Source organism: Castor canadensis, chromosome 3 (genome assembly GCF_047511655.1).
Source record: "Castor canadensis chromosome 3, mCasCan1.hap1v2, whole genome shotgun sequence".
Classification (NCBI taxonomy): Eukaryota; Metazoa; Chordata; class Mammalia; order Rodentia; family Castoridae; genus Castor; species Castor canadensis.
The window spans coordinates 128,879,545-128,895,146 of NC_133388.1; the positions used below are offsets into that span (position 1 = coordinate 128,879,545).

Here is a 15,602-nt window from a genome sequence, read left to right on the forward strand (position 1 = left end):
TAGGAGAACTGCAGAACTGAATTACTCTGAAAGTGAGCTGTACTGTGTTTCCTACTAGGACAATGATGGTCTCCCTCCTGCCCCCCTCCCATCTTTTTATCTTTGGGTGATGAGAAAGAACAGTTAGAAAGTTAGAGCTTAGTATTTAGGCAAAGGGGTAAAATGTCATTGCAGATTGCTTTAGATTTCATAAAAGAGATAGAATTAAACTCAGTGTTATGTAAGTTATGTTAAAAAAATAATGATTGAAGGATCTCTGGATAAGAGAATCAAGAATAATCATGGGTGTTGATTCTTACAAGAGTTTGTGAGTAAACTCACACAGCATCTTTCTCATAGCATCAAGGCTTCATGAATCAGGCTTCTGATACTGCTCTCCTGTGTTTCCTCAACAGAGCTACAATGAACCTGTTGACGTTAAGACATCTCAGCCTCCTCAGCTGATCAATTCGAAGCCATCAGTGTTCCATGGGCCCAGCCAGGCCCACTCAGCTCTGTACCTGAGCTCCCACTATCACCAACAGCCAGGAATGAGTCCTCACCTCACTGCCATGCATCCCAGCCTCCCTAGGAACATCGCACCCAAGCCGAACAACCAAATGCCAGTGACTGTGTCTATAGCCAACATGGCCGTGTCCCCTCCACCCCCTCTCCAGATCAGCCCTCCTCTTCACCAGCATCTGAGCATGCAGCAGCACCAGCCGCTTACCATGCAGCAACCCATTGGAAACCAGCTCCCCATGCAGGTCCAATCTGCCTTACACTCTCCCACCATGCAGCAAGTAAGTGCAAGCCCTGCACTGGGTATTACAACCTTCTTCTGAAAGGCTGGGGGGATTCATCCACCAAAGGATGGGGGACATATGTTTCCTATTCTTCTGTTTAAGTGGAGGGAGAGAAAATTGAAAATATTCGATAAATATCTATACATTATATTAGTAGATGTCATCACACTGTTCAAGTATAATGTATAAATGCAGCAGTATACCATCCTCACGGTTGTTAGTTGCTTTTTTTCAAAACACTGGTTTCTTTCCCATGTCTACTTTGCTTCACCTTTCTAATTACCCTTTTGCTTTCTGTTTCCATAGTGAAGTACATTAGTTATTTTAAGATGCCATTTGCTACCACAGATCACTTTAGCATAGAAAATTCTGTAATTTCTTTTAAAATATTGTTTGGAAATGAGAATGTCTTGACTGGTATGCCTGTGCCACTCCTCCAGCCCTTTTCACTCTGGTCACTTTGGAGATAGGGTCTCACTTTTTACTTAGGCCAGCCTGAACTGAGATCCTTCTATTTGTGCTCCCCCATAAAGCTGGGATGACAGGTGTACATCACTGACATCTTTCCAATGTCAGCCTCCCAAGTAGCTAGGATTACAGATGTGAGTCACTGGCACCTGACAGAGCTAAGATTATTAAATGTTAGGCTTGCTGCCTGTTGCCCTCCATCATTCTTATATATTGTTAACTGCTTTGTATTAGAAAATCTGTTTCTCCTAAGAATTTGGAGTGTCTTTAAATCCTAGTTCTTTCTAAAATCAACATTTTTGTGGAGAACAGGAAATTAATTTCCTTATAGAAGTTTCCCTTGGTCCCTCAGCCAAGGATATTGGTACAGCTATGACAAGTTCCTTGTCTACATTCAGCAATCCAGTTGTTGACTCACTAAAGAAGAATACCACAGGGAAAGCCAGTTTCCACCCTCCTGCCTTGTTTACAGAGGTGTTTATGACCAAGTGATATTCATGGGGTCAGAACCCACCCTTCCCATAAGACATCACACACAAGAAAAAGGTTGCTCTTGGATCTGCTTGCATTGTAATGAATCGGTAGTGTTTGCTAAGAATAAGAGTTTGGGGGATGTCACCTTTAGTGGGGTGGGTTAACCCTGTTTAAAGGTCCTGTTGCACTCAAGGTCCATACCAGTCTCACAGTGCTGTGGTCCAGGGATTCTTGCTTGTATAGGAAAGAACAGCAAAGGCACAGTTCCCTCTTTACATGCTGGAAGGTGGGAAGGGTATGGGACTTCCTCAAAGAGCAGCAGCTGGAGAAAGAAACTCCAGGCTGGGAGAGACAGGCTGACAGGGAGTGGGTACTACCCAGGCAATGGAAAGGAAGCTAGGTGAATAAGGAGAGTGGTAAGGACAAGGCAGGAGCAAGCAGGCAATGGGAGCAAGGTCCTGCAGGCTCAGGAGGCTGGCAATCCGGTCAGCTGATCATTCTAAAGTCAAGATCACAGAATCCATCACTGCTTAATGACAATTTACCACACTCACAGCAGTCTATCAGGGCCACCATTCATATCATCAGTGAGATTATAGCCTGTAGACACACATTCAAGTCATGAATAAAATTTGACCTGTCTGATTCATGGCCCCAACTCTCTTTATCCTACAGATGTTTGCTTCCTTGTATGGGGCCAAATTCCTATCTTCAAACATCAAAAAATGAAAGACACACAGAAAACAGTTAATGGCTACTGTATTTTTAAAAGACTGTCTCATATTTCAGTATTACTTCAGCTATTTTATTGTCCTTTTGAAAATGACTATATCCTACTAAAATGACTGTATAGTCCACCAGGAATAATAGTTCCATTTTTTTCTAGAATAATATTTTATACACTCATGGACCCGATTTTTCTGGTCCAGTTTTCTTCCTTTTTTTCTACTCACTCTATTGTCGAATGAGGTCAAGAGAAAAAAAAATCATTAATATCTGTCAACTTCCTTTATGACCTTAAGAAAAAATCTTTGTATGATATCACACAGACAGATTTTCAATTTCCTTGTGTAATAAACAGCTGCTTTAGGATTTGGGTGTAATTTAAAGGTTTAAAAAAATCACATTGAGATTGATGAATAAATCAGTTGTGAAGACAAAAACATTGATGCCTGTTGAAAATACCTCTCCAGAAAATACCTCTCCAGACAGGCAGGAAATGAAATTAGTTCCCAGTAAAGTGTAGATCTGAGGACCACTGTTTGGTTGTGCTGCAGGCTTTTTCGGTCTGGCTATGGTGGCACAACACAACTGCAAGGGCTACAGAAATCTAATTAAAGAGCAAATGTCCCTTCTGACATCAAATTAATCTTTATCATGTTTCCTATTTTTATTTCAATCTGGCACCAGAAAATGAAATTTAAAATTCCAGGCATGCTACAAAACAGTTGGTGATTCTTCTCTCGAGCATTAAGATGCAAAATATTCAGTCTTCTTTAATTAGACTGCTAAGCAAACATTTTTCAAAAATTTATATCATTATTGTTTCCTATACATCAGTAATAAAAATGTACCTAGCTCTAAGTTTGACCCCAGCATTTCTTTATATAGTGTTCAGAAAAATGTTTCATTTTCTAACTAGAAAATAAAATAATGCTAAATAACATTATTTCAGCCTTTGCCTATTTTTGTTTTGTTTTGTTTTTTGGTCCTTGGTTGTTTGGACATTTTAGTAATGTACTTAAATTTAGACATTGAAGTTAGCTGAATTTTCAGTCTCTGAACTTTGTAGATAACAAACACAATTTTAGTTTCTATAAATTAAAGTCACCAATTCTAGTTTATTGATATCCTTTCATCCAACCTAAGGAACTATTTTCACTGGATAAAAAAAGGACAGAGAGTTTTGTTGGTGTGTGTGCTATTTTTCCCTGTTTCCATACTGTCAACTAACTCAAGATACTTTCAACTGCCCTGCCCTTTGTTTTGATACTTTTTTGTCAGTTGCAGAAAAAATCCAATATGGAGAACTTTACATTAAAAAGTTAAGAAAGCCTTGGTATTTACACATTTTTCTATTCCATGCCTTTCTAACTATAGCATTGAATCATCTGTACTAAACTTTATTTATTGGAAAACATGATTTATTGAGCCACTACTATGAGCTGAGCCCAGCAAGTCAAACACTATCTGATCTCACGATCCTCAAGACAGCTCTTAAGATTGGCATCAATAAAGAAAGTCAACAAAGGGCTCCCTTCAAGTTTTCTCCTGCTCTTTGCCCAGTACCATACTAGGCAAAGAACTAGGGAGGAAAGTGGAGAAAGTCCCACAATAGAACAGACCACAAGGAAATAAAGACACTTCACTAAAGCAAGTGAGACTCTTCTCATGTTGGAAATCTGGGAAGGTCTGGAGAAAGAAGAATTCTACTTGGAAAGGTCAGGGCACCCAAGTGGCCAGTTGGATGGCCACTCTTACTTTCAACTTCCAAGTTTGGATGATGTTTATAGTTTTGAATATATGTGCTATATATGCATACAAACTTATTAGTTTATGTGAGGTCAAATAGTCTGTGAAGTCAAATAATCATCCTGGCTGAATTCTTTACTTTTCAATAACTTTTTCCTAGTCATTCCAAATATCGTCTTTCTCCACAGTGTGGGTGGAAGTAAGTGTGGACATTGACATGTTGTCTTTATCATTTGAATGAAAAACAAATGAATACTTTAAAGGCAATATTAAGCTTAGGAACGTCCATAGTAGGTGTTGTCTTCTTTAGAGTCATTGCACAAAGGATGCCCTAACATGAATAAAAGTCTAAGAAAATAACCTTGATTGATTTTTAATAAAGAATATTCTTTTCATCCTGCTGAGTTTAAGAAAAGGAAACAAGAATATTATGCCTTCAAAAAGCTACCTGCGAGTAAATAGAGAATGGCACATTCTTAAATCCAAGATGTCTCAGTGGTTAAAACCATGCCTGGAATCTGCTAAACAGAGACAACCATGAGATTAATTAAGTTGCTTTTTTTGGTCACTTCCAGCAAAGCTTACTTATGCTGCTTTTGAATTCACCAGATAAGCTAAAAATAAATCTTCGTGTATAATTCTTTTTGTTTACCAGATATAGCTATCTACTTCAGAGATTCTGTCCTTGAATTTTTAATGGCTTTGTGGGATTAAAAGTCAACACTTGACCATACTAGTGAATTAAAAGAATCTTCCTGAAGTCTGGCTATTGTTTGCCAGTTAATAGACTTTTCAATTAAAAAATATTTGCTCTGTCTTACACTTTTCCCTCTCTGTTTTCTAATGGCAAGTTGTTTTGCATCTTTTTCCTTGTATTAATCCAACAACTGTTAAAAAGCTTTGGTTGAAATTTTTTAGCTGAGAAAGAAATACAAATAAAAAAGAAGCAGATGGTCCCTTTGTGATTGAATGAAGAAAAAGGGTTTTGAGAACAATATGTGAATAGGTGTAGTCTAATAAAACACTCAGCCACCTGCTGCCTGAATCCTTCAAAAAAGATTCTGTTGCATATTTTGAGGATTAACTATTAATGTATCCTTAGGTTTGATAGGAAACATAAACTTTGAGGAATTTAAGCTCTTTTCCCCCTTGTTTTGATTGAGTTGGCTCCTCTATATTTTAAATCGTTTCTCAATTCAATTTATCTGTTCAAGAGTAGTCTTAAAGGTTTTTGACACATGGTTAAACAAAGGAAAGGTAAGAAGAATGTGGTACTTCTTCTCTACCTTTGTTTTAAGTTTTCTGAGCTCTTTCCATAGGCTACACCCGGCAGAGGCAAGAGCAAGAAGCACTAGGGTGTTTGGAGAGAATACATAAATATTTAGGTGTTTTTCTTCTTAAAAAGGTATTCTGATCCTCACATGTGGACCTGCTTTTTCCTTTCAGGGATTTACTCTTCAACCTGACTATCAGACTATTATCAATCCTACATCTACAGCCGCACAAGTTGTCACCCAAGCAATGGAGTATGTGCGTTCTGGGTGCAGAAATCCTCCCCCCCAGCCTGTGGACTGGAATAACGACTACTGCAGTAGTGGGTAAGCGGCCTGCCATCGCCACCTGGTGGTGGACGGTGTTTATAGCATGAGCCCTCGACCATGGGTCTTTTATGACTGCTTTCCACTATGTGATGAAGGGTGGGTTCCACTTTCAAGTAGGCAGGGGTGCTGCTCCAGAAAATTTCCAGCCATCATCTATTCTTTCCAAGAAAAAATGCCTTTAGATCTTTGTTTGCTGTCGATGTAGGTTAACTTCCTGTGCCCTTTCCCAGTGCAATCCATGCCTCAAGTGAGAATAAATAATCTAAACCCTTCTTCCTCCATTACCACCTGTAGCCCATGTTGTCTTGTAACAAGGAGTTGTCTACTTTCTCTCCATACAGGGGCATGCAGACGGACAAAGCACTGTACCTCACCTGAAAATCTGAACACCTCTCCTTTCCACTGAGGAATTCAGGGAAGTCTTTTCACCACAAATTGCTTTGTACAGTCAAGGCAGTTCTCCATTTTATTAGAAAATACAAGTTGCTAAGCACTTAGGGCCATTTGAGCTTGTGGGTCATCCACTCTGGAAGACATAGTCATGCTTCTTTATTATTTCTAATCCTTTATGGACATTGTTCTTCTTCCCTGAAGGAAACATGGACCATTCAGATTTTATGTTGGTTTTTTGCTGTGAAGTGCTGCGCTCTAGTATTTAACTGCCTTAGCCACAGTAGATGTCTCGGGTAACAGTTCTGGCTTTTCCATTGGTTTTCATAATGGGTGTTTATATGAAACTACTAAAGACTTTTTAAATGGCTTGATGTAGCAGTCATAGCAAGTTTGTAAATAGCATCTATGTTACACTCTCCTAGAGTATAAAATGTGAATGTTTTTGTAGCTAAATTGTAATTTGAAACTGGCTCATCCCAGTTGGTTGATTTCACAAGAGGGGTTAAATTGGCCAACAGTCATATTTTTACTTCATTTTTAAAACAACTGACTAATAGTTCTATATTTTCAAAATATTTGAAAAAAATATTCCCAAATGATTTTAATTTAAAAACAAATTGGCTTTGTCTCATTAATCAGACAAAAAGAAACTAGTGTTAAGGGAAGCGCAAACACATTTATTTTGTACTGCAGAAAAATTGCTTTTTGTATCACTTTTTGTGTAATGGTTAGTAAATGTCATTTAAGTCCTTTTATGTATAAAACTGCCAAAAGCTTACCTGGTATCCTATTAGATACAGAAACAGATTGGAAACAGCTAAATTATAACCTTTACATATGGCTCTGTATTATTGTTTCTTCATACTGTGTCTGTATTTAATCTTTTTTTATGGAACTTGTTGCGCCTATTTATGAAATAATAAATATAGGTGTTTGTAAGTAAATTTGTTAGTATTTGAAAGAGGTTTCTTTGATGTTTTAACTTTTACTGGCAAAAAAACATTCACGCTTGGTGTGAATACTTTATTATTTAGTTTTTACAGTGATATGAATAAAGCCCAAACTGCTTTTCATTTAGCAGCAGATTAAAGTTACTAATCCTTATTTCTGCATTTCTTTGGTTGATGCAAATGAAAAACAATTCTATTAAAAAAAATTTTGCTTTCTTACAATACAACACAGAATTGCCCCAGAAGTCACACAAGGTCTTAAGACTAAACAAACAGACACATCCTCTAAAACAAGTTGCATCTTGGTTCTCAGCTGGTTTTAGTCAATTCTGAAACGTCACCCCCCCCAGAAAAACAAAGCCGAATCACCCAAAATTCCTTAAGACATATGCTTCTCACAAAACCCCCAAAACATTTAAGAATTAAACAAGGAGCAGGAAGAAATAAAACGGAAGCACACTGCCAAGAATAAATCTAGAAATCAAAGGTGAGTAAGCAGACAGCAAAAGAGGAAGGAAAAGCATTCCAAATTTGAAAGCCATTCATAGAAAGTAGGACTCTTGCTGTGCTCTGTATCTTTACAATCTATTTCTCTTCCCAGAATTCCTGGGTCTTTCCAGAGAATTCTGAGACTACTAGAGATTTTCTAGGAAACCACAAACATTGAGAATATTCTGAGGGTTTGTATAGTTCTGACACAATAAAAAAAGACCTAGCAAATTATTTCCTTAATGAGGATTGTGTCAAGTAAGTTAATCTGATTAGAAATCAAAAGAATGGCTAATGTTTCTTTCATGGAATGTGGGAAAAAATTAGTAGTTTAACTTAATACAAATATATGCATTATGTAAACCAGTCAGAATTGAGCAGATAAAAGGTATGCTTGCTTTGAAATGATTTTAGGCATTGTACAACCTTGAATCACTTGAGCATGTAGTGACTAATAAATAATGCAGATCCAATGTGATTATTAAAATGACTGTAGCTGAGAACTCTAATTTTCCTGTCTTGAAACTGTATAAGAACTCATACGATTAAGTTCACAGTTTATTGTTTGTCTGTTTAGTATTTTAGAAATATACCAGCACTACTAATTAACAAATGTCTTTTATTTATTATAGTATGAGAAAGTAAAATTTTATCCAGCATTAAGTCTAAACTGAGAAGGAAATTACCAGGATGAGAACAAGCAGCCTTGACTTTGACAGGTGGTTTGTACAGGAATGTTGTTTACAGCTTTTCCAGAGCAGGTGCACAACCAGGGTAGAAAGAGTTTGAAATTTAATACCAAATACAGTAAAAAAAAAAAAAATGTAAATAAAAGAAAATACATCATCAATAAAAACTCTTATCATATGTGACTGTAATCTATTTGGTGATCCATCAGACTTTAAAAGGACAGGCTCAATCAAATGAGAAGTCTCAAATAAATTTCAGGGCAGAAGTGATTGGGCACAGAAGGAATTAGTGGCCGCCAGGGCCCCAGATGTTCTTTCCTGGAACTCTGAGAGTGTCTTCCAATTAACCTCACGTTCTAGAACAAGTGTTGCCCAAGAAATCCACCATCTTTAAGGAAGTCAGAATCTAGTTTGGGCACAGTTGATTATAGCTTGTCACTCAGAGAATAGTGGTGATTTAATCCAAATTCTCTGCTGGAGCACATTAAATGATTCCTGGACCAAGAATAAAATCATTCTGAGAGATTCACCAATAACACTGATCATAAAATATCTTTAACAACATACCTAAAATCAGAATTATAGCTAACTAGAAAAAGGAAAAGTGTGTGACAGTGAGAGGGAGTAGCTTATGTCTCTTAACATAATCAAGGGGAAATACTCCAAAATCTCAATTCCCATCCAAGTGAGAATGGATTGATGATAAAAAAAAAAAAGTCAAATAATGGTTTCCAGTTGACAAAATTGGTGTGTATAGCTAAGAATGAAGTTGGTCTGTGTGATTACTTTCATGTGCTATCTGAAAGAGAAGGATCCCCAGTGCATGGAACATGAGCTGTCCATGGAAAGCCATGATCAATAAAAGCAGTGCACCCTGGCTCAGATTTGTCACTAAGAAAATTTAAAAACTCAGGAATTCCAAAATGTAGATCAGCACAACAGCCTGTTTCCTTTTTCTACCCTTTGCAAAAGAATTGCTTGACTCATTTGAAAGATTGAACCATAGGAAATTATCAATATTGACCCTTTTACCTACATAAATGGTGATTTTATATGGTCCACCAGAAGGTGTTGAAGTAGAGACACTGGGGTTTTATTGATGAATTTAGATATAATTTCTAATGGAGTGAGAAGTACCTACAAAATCCTAGGTGAAAAGCTTAAAGAATGAATTGTTTTTTAAAAAATTACCCCACTTAGAATATATCCTAGACAGCTATCCATATTAAAGAATATTTTAAATTACTAGGTTCTAATAAATTCCAGAAACTATCCCTGTTTCCTTGTTATATTAAAATTGTTTATGTGGAAATTTATAATAAATAGGTTATCTGTTAGAACCTGAAAAGTTTTGTTATGCATAAATGTTCTCATGTTTGTTTGTTGACTGGAGAGTTTACCTATACTTTCTTACTCTACTCATAACTTTACTTTAAAGTGAAGATAGAAGCACAGAAAAATTCATTTCTGATGATGATGATGAATATTGAAATAGTGGCAAATGGATATCATGAGTTTAATCTTAAGCATGTAAATTCATGTGAGTCACCTCACAGTACAAATCTCTTTGGCTCCTTGAAATTAAATAATTTATTCATCTCCAAAATAACTTGGAATATTATAGCACATAGTAGGTGCACAATAAATGCACAAAAACAGGATCAGTGAAGCTGCATAAATTATCCTTGGTAGGAATTATATGTTTCCTTGATGGTTTTGAAGCTTCTAAATATGGAATGGAATTAACTAGCTGCTCACAGGCAAGTAATAGGAGGCAAAGATGAAAATGTTTCACTAAATAACTTAAGGTTACAAAAAGACCGAAAGGAAGTGTTTCAAAATGAGTGATTCCATATTATTTTGGCCTACATAATTGATCAAGAAAATTTTTCTAGTCCTGACAAAAATAAGAGATATAATACACACTGATCAAGAAAACAATCAAGGGAGAAAAAGGTGCTAGACACATAGGAGTGTTGACAACAGGAGAAATTTCAGGAGACAATTTTTATGGAATGCTAAATTCAAACATTGATTAATCAACAGAATCCTTAATTGTTTTTCTGATTACCAAGTATGGGTGTGACTTAGTGAAGCAAGGGAAGACTCATTTCTTAGATCCTACCTAAGTGATACCAGGTGAAGAAGAAATAGTTCTATCTATTAAGATCCTCAAAAGAGATTTCCATAATTTTATTTGGCACCTTTTCTTGGTGTAGGAACCCCTTTCCTAACAGAAAATGTCTTTAAATCCTTAGAAAAGTCTATTGCTTTGAGAGAGGGAGTGGGGACCCTCTTGACCTCACCAGCTACAAAGGAGGGAGGGAGGCTGGGAGCATCAGCAGGAAAGGGGAACTCCAGAACTGGGTTCTGGCCATCAGTGTATACAGAAGAGCTTTGACTTTGACTTCTTGTTTAGATTTAGCCAAACACTTTGTTGTTGTTGGTGGTGGTGGTGGTGTTGGTACTGGGGTTGAACTCAGAGTATCACTTAGGTAAGATCTAAGAAATGAGTCTTTCCTTGCTTCACTAAGTCACACCCATACTTGGTAATTAGAAAAAAATTTAAGGATTTTGTTGATTAATCAATGTTTGAATTTAGCATTCCATAAAAATTGTCTCCTGAAATTTCTCCTGTTGTCAACACTCCTGTGTGTCTAGCACCTTTTTCTCCCTTGATTATTTTCTCGATCAGTGTGTATTATATCTTTTAGTCAGGCACTCTACCACTTTTTTACTTTGTTTTACTCTATTTTTCACAAGGGTCTCACATTTTTTCGCTCGAGGTGGCCTCAGACCAGGATCTGCCTACCTATGCTTCCTGTTAGCTGGGATCACAGGTGTACGCCACCAGCTTGTTTTGTTGAGATGGGCTCCTGCTAACTTTTCACCCAGGCTGGCCCCCCACTGTGACCTTCTGATCTCTGTCTTCCTAGTAGCTGAGATTACAGGCCTAAGACACCATACCCAACCTTGGCCAAACATCTTCTCATTTGTATCTAGCATTGGAGTAGACAAGGAGAGGTTAAGCTGCAGTTCTCATACTCAGATGGGAGACAAATGAGAACAATGGTGTGTTCTCTTTCAGCATGGTCAGAGCTGCAGCTAGTTAAAGAAGCCCACCAGCACGAATCATTTCACATTTTATTAACAGCTTGTTGGTGAAGACATTTGAAAGTGAAATTTCACAACACTGACATGAGGCCAAACAAACAAACAAAAAAAAAGTGACCAGAAAATAAAATGGAAAGACAATTCTACAAAGAAAGCAAAAAAATGTCATTCTAAAGAGAGACTGTGAACCAAACTACAGTATTTTTTAAAGTCTGGAGCGTCCCTGTTTGACAATTGTATGTTTACAATAAGCCCAAACATAATTGCTCTGATGGGCTGTCAGGGAAAAGATTAATTTGGCAAAGATTAGTATTGACTTGCTGTTTATTAAGGCTTTTAAACAGCTGTATCTGGCAGCATTCCTGTAAGTGGCTGTCATATCTGAAAATCAGCCTCACACCCTGGTGTTCGCCAGCTGTTACTAAACAATCTTCTACCACTTTGAATGTCTTTCTCCAGGCCAAACAGCAAGAGCAAACTATTGCCAAATGAGCCTTTTTCTCCTCTTGTCACTTTTTTTTTTGGTGGGGGTGGGGAGCTTCTGAATGCTGAAATGTCAGCTCATGGCTGATGGCTTAGCTGATAAAAGGGGCCGGAAGCCAGTAGGTGGTTTGGGTGCTAGATGAACACATTCCCCATATAGAGAACATGGTGCTGTTAGTCACCTCAGACAGACAAAAAAACCACAGCCTGCAACTGTTTTAGGCAAAAGGTTTTAAAGACAGTTAGAAAGTGGTGATCAAAGGCTTAGAACAATTGGAATTCCAAAACTAATGTCTTATTTCCCTAAGCCTGGGACAAGCTATACCTGACGTATTGCTGGAAAGAGACCCCACTGTGGGAGATGGAGGAAAAATTGGAAAGTGGCCATTAATCTTAAGCATGAGAACTGGGGCTTGCCCCTGGAACTCTGAAAAAAGACAAGTCATTTGGTAAAACATGCACCTCATGTTTTCTACTCTCTTGAGTAGAAACCTGTAGAATAAAACTAGTTTGGATGTTTTGAAGTCTGGAAAAGAAGGGGCAGCTTCATATTTGCATTGGAATAAGACTCATTGGTTTCAAATCCAAGTACCATCATAAAAGCAATGGAAAGAAAAACATTCCAATAAAGTTAAATGTGAGACTACAAAGGGCCCAGTGTTGTGGTAAAAGTCACATTAGCCTTTCCAATATGACTGATTTTTTTTTTGTCGGAGGGGGGAAAGCTGTTAATCTTAACCTTTTCTCATTGCATCAGGCTAGAATAAACTGTCAGGGCAGATGCAAAAGATCACTGGCATCCCTTAACCTCTTCTCTGCTGGCATTTTCCATTACACTATGGTGACCTAGGGGCTAAGCTATCTAGAAGGACATTTCAAACAGGTGCTTGCCAAAGTTTCACCTTCATTGTACATTGTTTTGAACTCTGCTAGTGCAGCTGAGTGCTTGACATTTGAGTCTTGATCAAATCCAACCAGATTCCAAGACATAGATAAATGAACCATATTGTTAGTTTTGAGTGTGTGCCTTTCTGCCACGGCCATCCAAGAACTCTATCTGCCCATACCACATGGTAGGTGATAGTTGGATGAGAAATACTAATACAATTAGACAATAATGTGACTAAGCACAGAAGACAAGATGTATGTTGGCCTGAGACTATCTGGGCCTGACTCTGCTGAAGCCCAGGCTACGGACAAAGGAAAACCTAGAGTACAGAATTCAATTAAAACTTAATCTATGACTACAAGTTCTAAGTTCTAAAAATAGCTCTGAACTTAAGCACTGTGGCTATTTTCTAGGGCAAGTGCCATCTCAAGGGGCCCACCCACTCCAAAAAATCAGGGAAAGTGCTGAAATATGTAGAAGTATACCTTCTTATTTGGTCCAAGTGGGCCTTTGACCTTCACACTGATACAACTCCATCACTGGACATTAGCACATCACTGCTAATCAGATTAAGAGAATACAGCATCAAACTTTTATTCTAAAAAAAGGAAAATCCTGCCTTTAATAAAAACCAAAAGCCAGTGTAGGAGCAGGGGGAATCACTTACATGTATTCTTGTCATATTTTGCAACCCAGCATTTGTCAAACATTATTTTCATAGTTCCTTTGTAAGTTTGATTGCCTTCCACTGGCCAATTTTTTAAAATTATTCAAATGCAGTAACTGTATGGGAAGGTGAAGGGATGTACTAACTCTGAGGTTGAATATGATGAAGCCCATGAACTGAATGAGGGGGTCTCACTTTATTTACACAAAACCCAAAATCTATCCATCACCATCGCTTGTGGTCCATTATACCAGAACCTAACAGTTTTGATATAAGGCTCAAGTATGAAGAAGTTGTCCCCAAAAAAAGAAGCCTACATTCTTATCCCATATATTTAACTTTGAAATGACTAGGCATATTCCCTAGCCTGAGTTTCTCAGAATTCATCTCTGCATAAATTGTACCAATTCTGTGGTATATTTTGTATTCTGCTTTTTTTTTTTTAATCAATTGTGGCCCCACATAAACCTAAATCTGGTCTTGGTAAAAGTTTTGCAAAGAAGAAAGGAAGAACAGTATAAATAAATAAATAAATGAAACTACAATTTCTGGGTACTATTACAAAATACACGTAATACAAAACAGTTCTAGCTGTTCAGCTGGGTCATTTTTAATACCTGGTTTCATGATTTCAGCAGACCAACAAACCTCTCTTCTCTCCTCTCCTATCGCCTCCCCTCCTCTCCTGTCCTCTCACCTCCCTTCTCCTCCCCTCCTCTCCTTTCCTTTCCTTTCTTCTCCTCTTTTCTCATCTTTCTCTCCTTCTTTCTTTCCTTATTTCCTAACAGGAGATAGAATCTGATACTTTACACAACCTCTCTGTTTCCTGAAATAATTCTGGTCTTGTATTCTCAGAACATTCACCTTCACTGATGCACAGTTGGAGGAGCCAGATTGCTTGCAGCGGGCATGAGTTGGCCTCCAGTTTCCCTTAGCTGATCACTTTGTTATCTCTCCCCCCACACCCCTGCCTCCAATGTAGAGCGATCAGAAGTCTCCAAGGACTCTTCTGTATGACTTCCCATTTCACACCACAGATGGTTTAGATAAAAACTATTAGTTTCATTTATTCAAACAGCTTCATTTCACCAAAATGAGCCTATTTTTAGTATTGTGCCTAAAGGTTTGTTTTCACATATTTGTAGATGTAAAGTTTTGCTGGTGTCTCAAGCTTTAATCATCATAATTTCTTCCACAAGCCTTTGGACTAGAGTGGAGTTGATGAGTCCTCTAAGAGGGAATATACTTTTTTTAAAAAAAATGGCATTAGAATAGCTTGACAAACTTGATTTATGTATACTTTCATGCAACCTTTGAGTGTTTGCAGTTTTCCATGAGGTTGGTTTTGATCATTTCAGTTTCAGCATAAGCACTGCATGTCCACTGTCAAACATAATGATGTCAGTTATTTATCATGGTTTTATCTTGATGTCCTTACTTTGGAGAACATTTCCATTTGGGGAAGGGAGAACAAGTCTTCAGAGAATATAAGTTCAAAGAGAGAAACTGCAAGTAACAAGTCCAAAGTTTTCCCACTTGGTTTTTGGGCAGAGTCGATATAACTGCTTGCCTACTGGAACCTTAGGTTCAATTCCCAAGTTTGTACAAGAAGAAAAAATTCTGCATAAGTTATTTAAAGATTAAAATGGCAGGAGAGCATATATAACAATTGGCTGTAGTTGATTACCTGGTAATAACTAAAGGGTGGCTTGAAAACTTAACTGTTTTCTCAAAACATAAATAATGTTAACCTATTCAGTTTGACTTCCACCTTCAATTCCTTCTTACCTCTGTGGAAATATTTCTGACTGTTTTCCTGAGAGAAATCATGTATCTGTGTGCTCCATGCTGAGGGGAGGTGAAAAAAGCCACCCTCTTTCTTCCCCTTCAGTATTCAGTAGCCCTCAAGATTTCCATTCCTCAGACATTTTAAAGGCTCTGAAGATTGATGGTATCTAGGAACAACCTAGAGCATGTCAACATCCAAACCTGAATCTCCTGATCATTACATTTAAAATTAAATATTAATTTTTTTCTTTAACCCATCCAGATATAATCATAACCACACATCCCAAACTCAATGCACAGAAGGTCACTTTTACTGGCTGCCTATTAGAATACTAATCCT

General features: G+C 37.5%; 1 protein-coding gene and 1 long non-coding RNA gene across 5 annotated transcripts in view; one reads left to right on the plus strand and one right to left on the minus strand.

Annotated features, from left to right (window-relative positions):
• Positions 1-10,792, plus strand: part of Tox (thymocyte selection associated high mobility group box) — a 293,670-nt gene extending 282,878 nt beyond the window's left edge. For 2 of the 3 annotated variants that reach the window (XM_074068636.1, XM_074068637.1), the window contains 3 exons: positions 396-782; positions 5,646-5,797; positions 6,142-10,791. In XM_074068636.1, coding sequence (XP_073924737.1) covers positions 396-782; positions 5,646-5,797; positions 6,142-6,178 — 576 coding nt within the window. In that variant the 3' untranslated portion in view covers positions 6,179-10,791. Of the gene's footprint in view, positions 1-395; positions 783-5,645; positions 5,798-6,141 lie in introns of all 3 variants that reach the window. The other variant, XM_074068638.1, reaches the window with a different exon arrangement.
• Positions 1-15,602, minus strand: part of LOC141421667 (uncharacterized) — a 198,545-nt gene that overhangs the window by 110,115 nt on the left and 72,828 nt on the right. The window lies entirely within an intron of this gene.